At 47.1% G+C, this 18,055-nt stretch overlaps 1 protein-coding gene across 2 annotated transcripts in view; it reads right to left on the bottom strand.

Annotated features, from left to right (window-relative positions):
* GMPR (guanosine monophosphate reductase) overlaps nt 1–18,055 on the bottom strand; it is a 58,448-nt gene that overhangs the window by 6,370 nt on the left and 34,023 nt on the right. For both annotated transcript variants that reach the window (XR_005722679.1, XM_040249311.1), the window contains exons 6-8: nt 17,185–17,291; nt 2,929–2,971; nt 87–246 (exon numbers count right to left, since the gene is read on the bottom strand). Coding sequence is in view for 1 of the 2 variants with exons in the window: in XM_040249311.1 (XP_040105245.1) it covers nt 87–246; nt 2,929–2,971; nt 17,185–17,291 (310 nt within the window). In the remaining variant the exon portion in view is untranslated. The remainder of the gene's footprint in view (nt 1–86; nt 247–2,928; nt 2,972–17,184; nt 17,292–18,055) is intronic.

Here is an 18,055-nt window from a genome sequence, read left to right as displayed (position 1 = left end):
TTTCCATCCCATTTCTGTAAGAAGCAAGGGAATGTAACCTCACCAGTGATGGCGCTGTGCCCACTCCCCATCCAACCCCCACATACCTATACTCCGCGACCCCTCCCGAGTGTTTCTTCATCGCCGTCTCTGAGCTCATCCCATAGAAGAGCTTGAGCTTCTGTCCATTCCTCTCAATCACCTCTCCGGCACACTCAGTATGGCCTGAAAACATTCCTCCCAGCATGACAAAATCTGCTCCAGCTCCTGTACCCCAAAGTGGGGACAAAAAGCAGCAGCAGAGAAAAGAGTCAGGGAAAAATCAGCTCCAGAAAGATGCAAGGACTACCAACTCCCCTTCCCTCCTCCTGGCTATAGTGAGAAAAAGCTCGACTTCCCTACTCAGGGAGAAAAGTTAAGGGCAGACGAGCACCAGACAGTCTGAGCAACACAGCCTACTGAAGCTTGGTGATTGGTACACTTGGCAATCCTTAATGGTTATTGTTGACTTCCTATGACCATCTTCCACAGGTCTAACTCTCTTAAAATCAGAGAGACTTTAGAAGTGAGCAGCATCTCAGCATGTTGTCCAATCTCATACTTAATACAATAAATCCTCTGCCAGTCCCCATTGGGCATCTGGTCTACCAAAAGGTCTCAGCACTCACACACTCTGTATAGACAGGAAGGGACCTCAGAGCAGACAGAACTTCCTGCCCTAGAGCTTGGGCATGAAGGAGAGAAATCTGTATGTACATATATATATGTGTGTGTACACGTGTATGTCTGTGTACATCAAACATATACACACATTTGTCTACAGATATATCCTGTAAATCTCGACTTACACCTCTGTTGTGATAAACATTTGACTTCCAGTGTAAACAACAACGCATATAAACCACTGAATTACATGAAACTTCCAGGACAGGTACAGAGGACACTGGGGTGTTGCAGTGGCCTTTGGAGGTTATGTTGGATCCAAACCAGGAGTGGTAGGACCAGGGCCGGCTCACTGCTCTGTCCTCAGCGTTTATCACAGCACATGGCAGAGGTGGCCTAACTAGCTGTCAGGAAAGTAGAAGGCATACACGGAAAAAATAGAAACAGCCACCGTTCGCCATCCTGACCATCCTACTGAGGGTTTACGTTCAGAATCGGGGGATATCAGGGTACAGAAGTGTTACACAGTCAGGATGAAGGACCAGAAGGAGCAAGCAGACTCCCCTAAAAACTGGCCTTGACCACTTCCAGCTGGTCGCTTAAATATCTGTAAGAGGACTTTGACGTGTGCCTCGGGTGTCCCAGGCCCTTCCATCCAGCATCACAGAAGGCCGGCTCTGAAGGGCTGGACCCTGGGCCTGGCAATCAGGCAAGCAAGACATAGGGCCTCTCGACTTGGCAGCAAGCTTTGACGACTTCCTGCAGGGTCCCCAACACAAATGCCAGCTCCTCGGTCCCTCTGCCATGATGATAAGGGGGCAGGGACAACTGGTGTCCGGTCAGGCCTCCTGATGACCACAACTCAGGAAGCAGTGCTTTGAAGTGGCTTCCAATCACTTCCCATTGTGAACGCTCCTGTGTCCTTTCCCAACCAGCATTTTCCCCCAAAGTGGTTCCTCTCCATCTGAAGGCATGGCTACACTTCCTGGAATTGGGGTGGGGGGAAGCCTTCAGTGCCCGAGTCCAGAGACCACTCTGCACAGGGTGCCCGCGTGCACTGTTAGAGGGGAGCCGCGAGACAGAACACCCTTCAGTGTTCAGTGCATCCAGCTGAAAACCCCACAGGAGAAACGTCCTTGGCTGCTGATCCTTATCCTAAGAGGTGAGTGAACAGACCAGTGGAGCAGGAATCCAGACTCCACCCCCGAGTGCAGGACCCTTACCTTGTCACTCGCCTCTGGGGCCTCTGTTCCCTGCACGTTCTCCAGGGTTGCTACAAAACCTAGCTGCTAAGAACACCGCCCTGCATTGTCATGAGGAGCATTCGAAAAATAATTTTAAAAATGAACTCATTTTAGATAATTTAGAATTATCTAAGTATTCTTGCCTGGAGAATCCCATGGACAGAGGAGCCTGGTGGGCTACAGTCCACAGGGTCGCAAAGAGTCGGATACGACTGAGCGACTTCACTAAAAAAAAAAAAAAAATTAGAAAAAATAATTTAAAACATGAACCTAAGACGATTTACGGGCTGAACCGAAACAGCAATAAAGAAGGACAAGAGGGGATGTCACCTCTTACAGGTGAGAGGAGGGGCCCGCAGCATCTCTGAGGGGTGCCCAAGGCAGAAAAGTTCCCTCCAGCGAAAAAGAAAAAAATAAACCAGCAGCAAACCCGGTCCTGTTATCAGGAAAGGAAGGAGGGGCTGCCTCCAGCTGGTACACCTCACAGCTGCGGACCGCAGTTGGCAAAGGTTCAGTGGCGGGCACAGGGCACAGCCTGCAGAGATGGGGCATGGCCCAGTGCCTTCCCAAGAAAACACCTGGCCAGCCGGCCCGTGGTCCAGCCCCACCAGACCACAGCCGGAAGCTGCTGCCCCCTAGTGGGAAACAGGCTCCTCAGCATCTGGTATGTGAAACTGCGGCTTGGATCTCAGTCCCTCCCTGGGGATATTAACCCTAGGTTAGGCTCCAAACACCCCCTCGCTGAAGTTTCGGGGGGCATCAGACCTGGTACAGTCCTCTTCCAACGGGTCCCCTGAGCCTTCTCAGTGGTGACATCTGGGCTCTGACTTTGTCCACTATCTATCCCTGGGCACTCCGCCTGCTCTGACACCAACCAGAACCAAAGGGCCAATCAGAGGCTGAGATCCAGGGAGAGGAAACTCAGGATTGGCCCCGATCCTCTCCCAACATGTCTACCCCCTCCCTCTGGCACCGCCTCAGGGAGATCACCGCGCCCCCCGCCCCCTTCCCTGCACGCTCCCTCCCCTCCACGGCCTCTTACCAAAGGCTTTGGCGACATCTCCTGGACACGTGCAGCCTCCGTCCTTCAAAAAGGGGAAGAGCAAAGAGGAGGTCAGTGGGAGCTGGGCCAGGCCATTCCCAGCCCCCACCATCTCCCCTGGGCGGGGAATGAGATGGTGTCCGCTGGCCTAGCCCCCTCTGGCCACCCTACCTGCAGACAACCACACAACCAGCAGAGCCCAGGCCCAACACTCCCCTTGTAACCAAGCCGGACTGTGTGGGTAGCTCTGTCAAGTTTATGATTAACCTCCTTCTCTGAACTTTTATTCCTTTTTTTGTTCAAAAACTTGTTCTCCTCAAGGCTGAGGAGTATCAGAAAAAAAGAGAGGAACTGCAACCCAGCAGGACCCCATGGGGCCCTTCCTGGGAGACAGGCCTCCCCCGTATTGTGTGCTCAAGCTCCTCTCTGAAGTACATAGATAATAGTATTTGATGTGCAGTTCCTGAGTTGCTTTGCAGATATGAAAGTGAAAAGTGAAAGTGTTAGTTGCTCAGTCATGTCCAATTCTTTGTGACCCCGTGGACTGTAGCCTGCCAGGCTCCTCTTGGCCATGGAATTCTCCAGGCAAGAATATTGGAGTGGGCTGCCATTCCCTTCTTCAGGGGATCTTCCTGACCCAGGGATTGACCCCAGGTCCCTTGCATTGCAAGTAGATTCTTCACTGTCTGAGCCTCCAGAGAAGCCCCTATCTGATGCACAGTTCTTGAGCTGCTTTGCAGATATGAAAACCCACCACCAAACAGATGTTAACTACTCTATTAATATTCGATGACCATGAGCACATAGCCCCAGGCCTTCTGGAACCTAAGGACCGATAACATGAACCCCTGTGACATCACCCTGTTCCCTCACCATCAACCAATCAGATAATTGTGCACAAGCTGATCAAGTGGCCCTGCAATCTGCCGCCGCCCCCCACACCCGAACCTGGCTTTTAAAAGTGCTTTGCCAAAACCCTTCCAGGAGCTTAGGTTTTTTTAGGGCATGAGCCACTGTTTCTTTGCATGGCCCTGCAATTAACCCTTCTCTGCTCCAAACTCCAATGTTTCCGTTTGTTTGGCCTCTGCATTGGGCACCCCAACTTGTGCTAATATCCTCGCTATTGTACCTGCCATTCCCAGGCCCCGTCAGTCATGTTTCAGGCCAGTACACCACCACCCCGCCCCCACCGGGCATCAGCACTCCGCTTAGGATGCAGGAACCACTGAACAGGCAGGATCGAGGGGCCAGACCTCATCTCCACCAGCCCCCGTACAACATGCCTGGCCACTGGCCATCCCCACCTAACTAGCATTCAGTCATCACCTCTCCCTGCTGCCCGGCATGAAGTGAGACTTATTTAGCACCAGAGCACTGGTATTTTATGAGCCACAAAGGACACTGAATTTGCTGCTTTATATTTCGAGCCTTGTGTCTCCTTGTCACTTTCTCGTAAGGTCCCCAGTTTCCTTCAAGTCAAACACAGGCTCCCGACACCCACTTGACCCACAGAGCACCCTGTACTGGTTCAGTGCCCGTCACCGTGGGCTGCTGGCACAGTGTGGCCATGGGGGTTATGTTTCAACACCAGGGACCCCGTACAAAACCACAGGACACAGACCTAGTGGGTTTTCTTACAAGCACAAGAGGCACAAAATAACCAGGCTGCTACCTGCTGTTGGCAGTGTGGCCTGTGTGAGGTCTGAGGAGGAAAGGCCAGCCACGGGCCCTGGGGTAGCCGCCCACCCAACTGAGAAAGGCAAGGAAGCAGCGGCCCTGGGAAGCCGGGTCAGTGCTCAGGTGCGACGTGACAGAGCCCAGGGCTGCTCTTGGAGGGAAGTGCCTGTCCCCAGGAGAGAGGACACACTTTGGGAAGGATGCAGAAGACGCAGGCCACCCGAGCTACCCATGTGGTGATGGCAGGAAGGTGGAGGGGCAACTCCGTGGAACTGAGAGGAACCACCTTACAAACAGCGTCTCTGACTGAGGACGTGGGTCCCTATGACTCAGTTCTCCTTTTCTGGTCTGCTTTTAAGCCTGTCCTTCCAGGAGCTAGACCTCAAACACTCAGTTCAGTTGCTCAGGCGTGTCCAGCTCTTTGCAACCGCATGGACTGCAGCACGCTGGGCCTCCCTGTTCATCAACAACTCCCAGAGCCTACTCAAACTCATGTCCATTGCATCAGTGATGCCATCCAACCATCTCATCCTCTGTCATCCCCTTCTCCCACCTTCAGTCTTTCCCAGCACCAAGGTCTTTTCCAATGAATCAGTTATTCGTATCAGGTGGCCAATGTATTGAAGTTTCAGCTTCAGCATCAGTCCTTCCAATGAATATTCAGGACTGATTTCCTTTAGGATTGCCTGGTTGAATCTCAAACACTGCTTCATTGCAATTCTGATCAAAAGGCAGGGGTAGGGGTTCAGTCTCTTGTTTTTATGAATATTTACTGACTGCAATTACCTCCTCCATCAAGTCCATCATTCATGTCTGGCTTTCCTGACCCAAGAGGACCATGGGGTCACAAGCAAGGATTTCTTTCAGAAGCAGGCTCTCCATAAAAGGCATGTGGCCAAAGCTCTTCATGTGAATACGGTCACACACATGGCCATCTGTCTTGGTGGTGCTTCGAATTTCCCGCATGTTTTTACTTTCTCTTTCAAAGGTGCAACCCCTCTATGCCCTTCACTTGACTTGCCAATTATTTTTAAATTGCTTTATCTATCAAAACCAGTTCTCCACAATAGGGTTTCAAACTTATAACCTCGAAAGAATAAATAGGGACTGGCCCTGGCAGTCTAGTGGTTAAGACGCCCAAGCTTCCACTGCAGGGAGCATGGGTTCGATCCCTGGGCGGGGAACTAATATCCCATATGCCATGCAGTATGGCCAGAAATAAAGAAGATTAAATACACTCATGTTCCCAATAAGAAGGTCTCTAGTATGGTCTGACTTAAAACCAAAAAATGTGTGCACACCTCCACATACACACAAGCGTGTTCTTAAGTCTTTATCTCACTTGTGAATAGTTCGTGACTGCTTGTGCAGGCTCTGAAAATGTCACACCTGTGTGGTCAGTGATGAGGCCTGACTCAGAAAGCCTGCGCTCTAGGGAGCCCCAGAAAGCAAGCTCTTCTCCTCCCAGGATGTCCATAGTTAACAGGACTTCATGATGTTCTTGGGAGACAAAACCATACATAGCGCTTCATCTACTTGCTGTGCCAGGGTGGGATTTAGGAAACAGACAACGCATGGCCAAAAGGCAGGACTACAGTTTAACCCAGTGCAACCCAACGTCACACAACGCCTTAGGGCAAAGGAGTCTGCTCCCGACTACATTTACAGGTAATCTCCAAAGGAGGTTCAAAGCATCCTTTCATGTTCTCAGGAGGCAGAGACATGCATTTACTTTCATACATAAACACGCACAGCTGCAGGGAGTTTTTTTTAATGCAAATATTTCAAGGGTTACTTGTTTTGTTTTCCAAGAGTGTTGAAGTCTTTTAGTAGAAAAGGTATCACATGACATGAGTGGTGATTCAATCTGTGAACTGTCAGCATGGCCTCTTCTTAAAAATACCTGCCCAGCCCTAAAAGAAGGGGCAGTAAAAACAAGCATGTGTGGACAGAGGGGACTGAATCGAGCACCAACTATGAACAAGGGGTTCTTACAAATTTCATTTTTCTATTCAAACACCACAAGTACCAGAAGTTGTTACTTTGTAGGTGGGGAAACTCAAAGAGGGAGGCTCAGAAAGGTGGAGTGACTTGTTCAAGGTCACACAGCTATAATAATGGATGAATGAGATTAGAACCCTAGTTAAGAGTAACCTCTAATAATGTCTAGAAGCATACATATCAAAACATTAGCAGTGGTTATCTTAAGATGGCATTTCTATAGCAGCAAAAACAGAGAAATGGGACCTAATCAGGCTTCTAAGCTTTTGCACAGCAAAGGAAACCATAATCATAACAAAAAGACAACCTACGGACTGGGAGAAAATATTTGCAAATGATACAACTGACAAGAACTTAATTTTCTAAATATACAAGTAGTTCATACAACTCAAAAACAACCAACCCCATCAAAAAATGGGCAAAAGGCCTAAATAGACATTTCTCCAAAGGAGACATACTGATAGTCAATAGGGACATGAAAAGATGCTCATGATCTCTAGTTATTAGAGAAATGCAATCAAAATTACAGTGAGGTACCCCTCGCACCAGTCAGAATGGACATCATTAAAAAGTCTACAAATGACAAATGATAGAGAGGGTGTGAAGAAAAGAACTCTCCTACACTGTTGGTGAGAATCTAAATTGGTGCAGCCACTATGGACAAGGATGGAGTATGGAGGTGCCCAAAAAACTAAAAATAGAGTTGCCATGTGACCCAGCTATCCCACTCCTGGGCATATATCCAGACCAAACTCTAATTTGAAGAGAAACACGCACCCCTGTGTTCATAGCAGCACTCTTCACAATGGCCAAGACATGGAAAGAACCTAAACTGTCCACTGACATAAGAATGGATAAAGCTCTCTATACACACACGCACGCACACACAGAGGAATACTACACAGCCTTAAAAAGCATGAAACCATGCCACTTGCAGCAACATGGACGGACCTACAGATTATCACACCAAATGAAGCAAAAAGAGAGAGACGGGGGCTTCCCTGGTGGCTCAGTGGCAAAGACGCCACCTGCCACTGCAGGGGCATGGGCTCAATCCCGGATCCAGGAAGATCCCACATGTTGCAGAGCAACTAAGCCGTGCACTAAGTATTGCGCCTGTGCTCTAGAGCCCAGGAGCCGCAACTCCTGAGCCTGCGTGCCCTGGAGCCCACGCTCTGCAACAAGAGAACGCACTGCAATGAGAAGCCTGCGCACCGCAGCTAGAGACTAGCCCCTGCTTGCCACAACTAGAGAAATGCCCACGCAGCAATAAAGACCCGGCAGAGCCAAAAACAGAGTATTTTTTTAAAAGACAAATACAGTACCACTTATATATGGAATCTAAAATATGACACAAACGACCTTATCTACAAAACAGAAACAGACTCACAGACATAGAGAACCAGACATCTTGTGCTTGCCAAGAGGGAGGGGTTGAAGGGAGGATAGATTGGGCATTTGGGATTAGCAGATGCTGCCTATTATATATAAAATGGGTAAACAACAGTGTCCTACTGTATAGCACAGAGAACTATATTCAATATTCTGCAATACACCATAATGGAAAAGTATATATATATATGTGTGTGTAACTGAATCACTTTGCAACGCAGTAGAAATTAACACACTGTATATCAACTATACTTTAATAATTTTTTTAAAAAGATGGCATTTCTTGTAATCTTTATTTCCTCTATATTTCTAACTTTTACTAGGCTAAACGTATTTGGTTGAGGGATTTTTCAAGCCTCAAAAAAATGAAAATTTTTGAATGACTTTGTTTAGATCTTTTCAAATAATGGTCTGATCATTCCTAAACTAACCATTCCTAAGCTAATGCATTAAATCAACAAAATAAATCTGCAGATCAATGGATCCCTCTTTGCGGAAGGTCAGTGAAGTGGATGAGAGCCCTACTGACTGGGTGGAGACAAGCAGGGGGTTGGGGATTACTCTGAATCAGCCCCACCTCTATCATTCTCTCCTCAAACTGGAGAAGCATGCTCTCTCGGTCTTTATCACATACAATGGTTAAAATTTTGGCCCTGAGTAGAGAGACAACAGTGATTCCAGCCAACATCATCACAGGACTTTTTTTTTTTTTTTAGGTCTTGCCTGGGAAGCACTACAGAGTCCAGACTACTTTGGGTATGGACAGTGAATTCATCTGGTTCTTCAAATCCCTCCCCTTCCTCAGGGTTCATCAGGTACTGACTCTGATCTCTTCACTGGAACACAAGCTTGGGAGCCCTGAGGGGAAGGGCTGAGCTATAAGCACAGATTAAGCTGAAGCTCCCCACAAAGCACTGGGGTGGGAAAGCGGCGGACCAGGAATGCTGGGCCAACCCTGCATTCTTGTTGACTTCAGCAAGCCCTCACCCTCTGAGTCTCCACACTTTCTGAATGAGGGTGATCAAGGGAAGAAGGCATGGAACACAAGAGGTGAACAGGCCTCGGTTTCAGAGCTGGCTTTGCCCTCCACCAGCAGTGTGATGCTAATCAAATCACTAAGGTCTCAAAGCTTCAGTCTCCTTACCAGGTATGATAATGTTATATATCAACTTGACTGGGCTGTGGAGTGGCCTTTAGTCAAAAATTGTCCTGGGTGTTTCTGAGAGGGTATTTTGGCGATAAGAGTGTGTGTGTGTTAAGTCGCTTCAGCCGTGTCCACCTCTTGGCAATCCTATGGACTGTAGCCCACCAGGCTCCTCTGTCCATGGGGTTCTCCAGGTAAGAATACTGGAGTAGGCTGCCATACCCTCCTCCAGGGGAGCTTCCCAATCCAGAGATTGAACCCATGTCTCTTACACTGGCAGGCAGATTCTTTACCAGTGGCACCACCTGGGAAGCCCTTTGTGGATGAGATTAATATGCAAATCAGCAGCGTAAAGCAGATTGCTCTCCCACATGTGGGTGGGCCTCGCCTAATCACTTGAAGGCTTGAATAGCACAAAAAGGCTGAGACTTCCCCAGGGGAAGAGGATTCTTCCTCAATGACTGCCTTAGAACTGCGACACTGACTCCAACTGAAACACTGGCTCTCCCTGGTTCTCAGGTCTTCGAACTCAAGATTGGAACCACACAATCAGCTCTCCTAGGCCTCCAGCTTGCCAATTCACCCTACAGATTTTGTGATTCTTTTGAGTCCCATCATCACACAAACCAATTTATTTTCTTATAATAAATGTACTTCTATCTAAACACACAGGTGCACACACACACACACACCCTCCTGGTTCTGTTTCTCTGGAGAACCCTAACACACCTGTCCAAAGAAGATAACAGCTACCTAATACCTAGACCGTTCCAGGGATTAGAGATTATAGGTATACTGTGCCCAGAAGATAGATGTTCAATACCTGACAGCCATTACGACCTCTACAGCTGTTTCTACCTTTAAAATGCTCTCCTTCGTGTCACGTCCCCAGCAGATGACAAGACAAAATGAACTGGTCACACCTTACTCTTCACCTATCCCAGGGGGTGTCTTGGATTTCTCAGCCCTCTGCCTCTCAGAAGCCCACATGGATCACAATAAATGGAAACCCAGCTCAAGTCCAGCCCCTTGGCCGTGGCAACTCCCTGCTGTGGCTTCCTTCTGAACTTCAGTAGCAAACACATGCAAATTCAGCAATGAGAATGTAAAATGAGGCAGCTGGACAAAGTGGCAGGATCCAAGCAACTGACAGGTTTCCACTGGGTTTAGGTCTCTTGGCAAGTGGGAGAAACCTGTTTGTAAAGCTCCATTAGGCAAACGGTCAGCAAGTAAAACAGCTGCTCTGAACCACAAGATGCTCAGCTGATCAGAAGGAATGAGCTGAAGTCAAGGGTCCAGAACCTATGTAAGTCTGTGAACTTCACGGGGTCTCTGCTGGCTACAAATTGAACTTCTAGCCCTATCTAGGAAAGCTCTGGCCACCCATGGAAAAATAAGAACCTCAGAGCATCAGGACCACCAGCCTGGGCTGTCACTGTCCCTGACAAACTCAGAAAAGCTGTTTTGTGGTTGTCAAAAGATGGCTCTGGCATATGGACCCAGCCTGTGTGTGCTAAGCCTCGACTCTAGAAGCCAGTGCATCTCAAGCTTGAGAACAGACCCAGATTACTCGGAGGGCTTGTTAATTTCACCTTCAGGGCTTCCCATTCACTAGGTCTGAGATGAGGCCTGAGAACTTCTCACAAAGTTCTCAGTTGATACTGGTACTGCTGGCCTGTCCACACACTTAGTGGACACACACTTAGGCTGACATAAGCTATAAAGTAGAGGGTGCTGGGTAAGGAGATCCCAGGTTGATTTTCAGAGTCATGTGTGGTGCGAGCAGAGCCTCCACCCCTACTCCCCCCAAAGTCCTGTAAACTAAGCCAGTGTGAAATTTCCAGAAAGACACAAGTATGGGATCTCAGAGTAAGTCCATAGTAAAACTTCATTAATTTGACCTCTACTGATTTAGAAACGGTGGCCTTTGAAAGAATACATATAAGGTCTAAATTGTTATTAAGACTCTTGATGGTGAATGGAGAATTATGACTAATTACATATGGTGCTCTAGGACACAAACTATGAGCAGTCTAATTCAACAGGATTGATGGAATGTAAACTGATATGCACTATAGAGAACAATATGGGAACTCCTCAAAAATCTAAAAATAGAGCTACCATATCATCCAGCAATCCCATTCCTGGACACATACCCAGAGAAAACCATAATTCAAAAAGATACATGCACCCCAATGTTCATTTCAGCACTATTTACCATACCAGGACATGGAAGCAACCTACATGTCCATCGACAGATGAATGGATAAAGAAGACGTGGTACACATGTACAATCACACACACAATGGAATATTACTCGGCCAGAAAATGGAATGAAACTGTGCCATCTGCAGAGACACAGATGGACCTGTATACAGAATGAAGTAAGTCAGAAGGGAAAATCAAATATCATATCTTAACACATATATGTGAAATCTAGAAAAGTGGTACAGATGAACTTATTCGCAAAACAGAAACAGTCACAGATGTAGAGAACAAATGTAGGGATACCAAGGGGGAAAGAAGGTGAAATGGATTGGGAAATTGGGATTGACATTTATACACTATTATGCGTAAAATAGATAACTAGTGAGAACCACAAGGAACTCTACTCAATGCTCTGTGGTGATCTATGTGGGAAGGAAGAGGGGATATATATATCTATGTGGCTATGCTGTACAATAGAAACAACATTGTAAAGCAAGTATACTTCAATAAAAACTTTTTTTTAAATTAAACAGAATGGGGGCCAGGAATGTGTATGGTGAAAAGCTCCCCTGGTGACTGTCATAAAACTAGCCCAAGAGGCGGCTATGGTGAGCATTCAAGAACCACATTGGAGGACAGCACTGTTTTGGTAACTCCAATGATATCTCTCCATAAATCAACTCACTCCATAAATGTAGGATGATGGTTCTATGTCAGCCTTTTATGCACAAGTTGTTCAATAAATGGGTCTTAATTTGTTCACTGGGGCAAAAGCTAAGAGAGAAAGATACTGAGTTGAAGACCTTAGAACTGTCGTGCATGCATGCTAAGTCGTTTCAGTCATGTCTGACTCTGGGTGACCCTATGGGCTACAGCCCACCAGGCAAGAATACTGGAGTGGGGTGCCATGCTCTTCTCCAAGGGATCTTCCCAACTGAGGGATCGAAGCTGCATCTCTTATGCCTCCTGCATTGGCAGGCAGGTTCTTTACCACTAACACCACCTGGGAAAGAACTCTGTCAGCACCCGATAAATCTTCGGTCATTTATTCCAGCCCCAAGCACACAGTAGATGCTCAATGAATATGAACTAACTGGATGGATGGATGGAAAGCCTGGATGAGAAACCAGAAGGAGCACAGGAAGTGAGCGTGGGACCACGAATCAAAGACCTAGATCTTCATTTCGGTTTATCAAGTCATGTGGGAGGAAGCACTGGAGGCAAGGCTCAGATGCTGCAGTAAAATCTGAAAGAGATTGTGTGCTCATAGGGATTTTTAAAGTATATTATTATACCCTCAATACCAAAATCTGATTGATTATATTCATTGCAGCCGAAAATGGGAGAGGCTCTATACAGTCAGCAAAAACAAGACTGGGAGCTGACTGTGGCTCAGATTACAAATTTCCTATTGCAAAATTCAGACTTAAATTGAAGACAGTAGGGAAAACCACTATTCTGGTATGACCTAAACCAAATCCCTTATGATTATACAGTGGAAGTGACAAAGAGATTCAAGGGATTAGATCTGATAGAGTGCCTGAAGAACTATGGATGGAGGTTCGTAACACTGTATGGGAGGTGGTGATCAAAAACATCCCTAAGAAAAAGAAATGCAAAAAGGCAAAATGGTTATCTGAGGAGGCCTTACAAATAGCTGAGAAAAGAAGAGAAGGGAAAGGCAAAGGAGAAAAGGAAAGATACACCCATTTGAATGAAGAGTTCCAAAGAATAACAAGGAGAGATAAGAAAGCCTTAAGTGAACAATGCAAAGAAATAGAGGAAAAAATAGGATGGGAAAGATTAGAGGTCTCTTCAAGAAAATTAGAGATACAAAAGGAACATTTCATGCAAAGATGGGCACAATAAAGGACAGAAACAGTATGGACCTAACAGAAGCAGAAGATATTAAGAAGAGGTGGCAAGAATGCAGAAGAACTATACAAAAAAGGTCTTCATGACCCAGATAACCATGGTGGTGTGATCACTCATCCAGAGCCAGACATTCTGAAGTCAAGTGGGTCTTTGGGAGCATTACTGTGAACAAAGCTAACAGAGATGATGGAATTCCAGCTGAACTATTTCAAAGCCTAAAAGACGATGCTGTGAAAGGGCTGCACTCAAAATGCCAGCAAATTTGGAAAACTCAGCAGTAGCCACAGAACTGGAAAAGGTCAGTTTTCATTCTAATCCCAAAGAAAGGCAATGCCAAGGAATGTTCAAACTACCACACAACTGCATTCATCTCACACGCTAGCAAAGTAATGATCAAAATTCTCCAAGCTAGGAGAATTTTTCTTCAACAGTCTGTGAATTGAGAACTTCCAGATGTGCAAGCTGGATTTAGAAAAGGCAGAGGAACCAGTGATCAAATTGCTAACATCTGCTGGACCATGGAAAAAGCAAGGGAATTACAGAAAAACACCTGCTTCATTGACTATGCTAACGTCTTTGACTGTATGGATCACAACAAACTGTAGAAAATTCTTCAAAAGATGGGACTACCAGGCCACCTTACCTACCTCCTGAGAAATCTGTATGCAGGTCAAGAAGCAACAGTTAGAACCAGACATGCAACAACAGACTGTTTCAAATGGGGAAAGGAGTACGTCAAGAGTGTATATTGTCACCCTGCTTATTTAACTTATATGTAGAGTACATCATGCGAAATGCCAGGCTGGATGAAGCATAAGCTTGAATCAAGATTGCTGAGAGAAATATCAATAACTTCAGATATGCAGATGACACCACTCTTATGGCAGAAATCAAAGAGGAACTCAAGAACCTCTTGTTGAAAGTGAAAGAGGAGAGTAAAAAAGCTGGTTTAAAACTCAAAAGACAAAGATTATGGTATCCAGTCCCATCACTTCATGGCAAATAGATGGGGAAACAATGGAAACAGTGACAGACTTTATTTTGGGGGCTCCAAAATCACTGCAGATGGTGATTCCAGCCATGAAATTAAAAGACACTTGCTCCTTGGAAGAAAAGTTATGACCAACCTAGACAGTGTATTAAAAAGCAGAGACATTACTTTGCCAACAAAGGTCCATCTAGTCAAAGCTATGGTTTTTCTAGTAGTCATGTGTGGATGTGAGAGTTAGACTATAAAGAAAGCTGAGTGGCCAAAGAATTGATGCTTTTGAACTGTGGTGTTGGAGAAGACTCTTGAAAATCCCTTGGACTGCAAGGAGATCCAACCAGTCCATCCTAAAGGAAATCAGTCCTGAATATTCATTGGAAGGACTGAAGCTGAAACTCCAATACTTTGGCCACTTGATGCAAAGAGCCAACTCACTGGAAAAGTCCCTGATGCTGAGAAAGATTGAGGGCAGGAAGAGAAAGAGGCAAGAGAGGATGAGATGGATGGATGGCATCATTGACTCAATGAACATGAGTTTCAGCAACTCCAGGGGACAGTGAAGGACAGGGAAGCCTGGCATGCTGTAGCCCATGGGGTAGCAAAGAGTCGGACACGACTGAGCGATTGAACAACAAATTATGTCCTCAAAGCAGGTCCAGAAATCAAATCTCACTAGTTTCAATGCTAAACCAAAACCAGTAACAGATCATTCCACCAGAATATGTTAATTTACTATATCGTTGTTTTTTTTTAACCAAAATAGCCTGTCAATTATTTAATGTGAGATCTTGGCTTAGCAACTGAACAAGTGAAAAGGACTAAAGACTTAATTTACTATATTTAATATGAGTCCATTGTTATAGCACTGCTAAAAACATGCCAAAAGTTCAGAATTTAGATATATATTAGTAAGTATATATAATTCAAATGTTTATAGGATATATACGGGCTTCCTTTAAGGCTCAGCTGGTAAAGAATCTGCCTGCAATGTGGGAGACCTGGGTTCAATCCCTGAGTTGGGAAGATACCCTGGAGATGGCAAAGGCTACCCACTCCACTATTCTGGCCTGGAGAATTCCATGGACTATACAGACCATGGGGTCGCAAAGAGTAGAACATGACTGAGAGACTTTCACTTTCAGGACATACAAATATAACCCACAGAAACTGAAGCCATAGCTCTGTCCAAGTCCATCCAACTATATCTGACAAGTTCTGCCCTGTTCTGAGCATCTCACCTAGAAGGAGACAGATGTGATGACTACTTGAATGATGGACATGTCGATAAAAGTAGAGAAGAATGACGGATAAACTGAGGGTTAAACTGACACACATTCGATCTGTAACATTTAGTTGCTGAGTACTGGGGTGTTTTCCTTCCAGGAGCTCCATAACAGTGTTGTTAGATCACTGACTCTCTTCACCTCCATCCATATACCCCTCCACTCGCATAATCTAACTTCTGCCCCGAGCATCGTACCAAACCCACGCTCGCGATAGAAACCGGTGACTGGCCAGAGCACTGAAAGCACTGCAGATGGGAGTAGCTAAGATGAGGTCACTCTGGAGTAGGGTGGGCTCTAGTCCCATACGATTGATGTTCTTGTAAGAAGGAGAAGTCTGGACACAAAGGTAGACGTGCCTGTGAAAACCAGAGCTCTGGTGCCCTTAGCTGAGCAACTACCAGAGACTCTGGAGGCTGGAACAGGGGTTTCCCTGGAGGCTTCATGGCCCTACTGACACCTTGATCTTGGACCTCTGACCTCCAGAAGAGTAAGACAATATACTTCTTTTATTTGTTCAGTTCAGTCGCTCAGTCGTGTCTGACTCTTTGCGACCCATGGGCTGCAGCACACCAGGCCTCCCTGTCCATCACCAACTCCCAGAGTTTACTCAAACTCATGTCCATTGCGTCGGTGATGCCATCCAACCATCTCATCCTCTGCCTTCTCCTTCTCCTCCTGCCTTCAGTCTTTCCCAGAATCAGGGTTTTGTCCAATGAGTCAGCGTTTTGCATCAGGTGGCCAAACTATTGGAGTTTCAGCTTCAGCAACAGTCCTTCCAATGAATATTCATGACTGATTTCCTTTAGGATGGACTGGTTGGATATCCTTACTGTCCAAGGGACTCTCAAGAGTCTTCTCCAACACTACAGTTCAAAAGCATCAATTCTTCAGCGCTCAGCTTTCTTTATAGTCCAACTCTCATATCCATACACAACTACTGGAAAAACCATAGCTTTGACTAGATGGACCTTTGTTGGCAAAGTAAGTGTCTGCTTTTTAATCTGCTGTCTAGATTTGTTATAACTCTTCTTCCAAGGAGCAAGCATCTTTTAATTTATGGCTGCAGTCACCATCTGTAGTGATTTTGGAGCCCAAAAAAATAAAGTCTGTCACAGTTTCCGTTGTTTTCCCATCTATTTGCCATGAAGTGATGGGACCAGATGCCATGATCTCTTGTTTTCTGAATGTTGAGCTTTAAGCCAACTTTTTCACTCTTCTCTTTCACCTTCATCAAGAGGATCTTTAGTTCTTCTTCACTTTCGGCCATAAGGGTGGTGTCATCTGCCTATCTGAGGTTATTGATACCTCTACCGGTAATCTTGATTCCAGCTTGTGCTTCATCCAGTAAGGGGCACTCTGTTACAGCGAGCCCTAGCAAGCAAACACGTGACCCTCTCATTTTCTCAAAGCTCCCCATGTATCCCGTTATGATACGCACCACCTCCAGCTATTACTGACTACAGAGTAGTTAATGGCCAAGGAGCCGCCCGTTCTCCACAGTCCCTAGGGAGTAGGGCCTGTATCTCTGTTGAGTGTCACCATCACCGAACGCTGCGAGTCACCGTCACCCCAGCTGGCTCCCGAGACTGCAGGGTCACCAACGAGGTGAAGGGCAGCCGGGGAGCAAGGGCCTCCCGGAAACGTCCCCCCACAGCCCCCTCCCCCAGCCCCATCGGGACACTTACGGAGATGATGTGCCCCTTCAGGCCGTGGGCCGAGTCTGCGCACTCGATCACAGCGCTCAGCTGGGGGTAGCCCACCCCCGTCTTGGTGCGGGTGGTGCACACGGAACCTGGATGGAGGAGGAGGGGGACCCCAGAGAGAGATGGTTAGGGCTGAGCAGGACTCGAGACAACGAGCCTCCTCTCCCATCATGCAGCCATGCCCCCATTTCCTGGGGGCGGGGCAGGGCGGAGGTGGGGTGTGGGGCAGGGCGGCCCCCGCAGCTCAGCGGAGGTGGTTATAACAGCCGTCGTGGCCACTCATCCTCTCTGGGCCATATCACCCTCATCCGCTCAGGTCCAGGGCACGGCCCCCTACACCAGTCACCGTCACTCTCCACGGTATCAGCTCCCTCTTACCGACTTCCCAACCTCCAACTCCACTCCTTCCCACCTTCCCTCACTTCCCACACAACCACAAGGGACCTTCAGACGCCTCACATGGTCTTGAGCCTCCTTGACCTTCAACTTCTGTCAAATGACTCACTTCTCTAAGCCTCAGTACCTCGCTCAAAAGATGGAAATGAAAGCATTGACCTCATGGGGCTGTGATGGCGATGAAGTGGCATGAGGGATGAAGACTGCCCGGCCTCTAGTAAGCCACTGAGCAAACGGAGCCAGCGCTCAGGGCATGCTCGCAGCCGCCCTGACTCGGCTCTGGCCTCTACACAAGCCAGCCTCCTGGTCCAGCCTCCCTCTGACCCAGCTCTGGCCTCTACACACTCCAGCCTCCCGGTCCAGCCTCCCTCTGCCTCGGCTCTGGCCTCTACACACTCCAGCCTCCTGGTCCAGCCTCCCGGTCCAGCCTCCCTTTGCCTCGGCCTGGCCTCTACAC

This window comes from Oryx dammah, unplaced genomic scaffold (genome assembly GCF_014754425.2).
Source record: "Oryx dammah isolate SB20612 unplaced genomic scaffold, SCBI_Odam_1.1 HiC_scaffold_11, whole genome shotgun sequence".
NCBI classification, from domain to species: domain Eukaryota; kingdom Metazoa; phylum Chordata; class Mammalia; order Artiodactyla; family Bovidae; genus Oryx; species Oryx dammah.
Note: the sequence above shows the minus strand (reverse complement) of the source record. Positions and strands in the feature narration are given on the sequence as shown.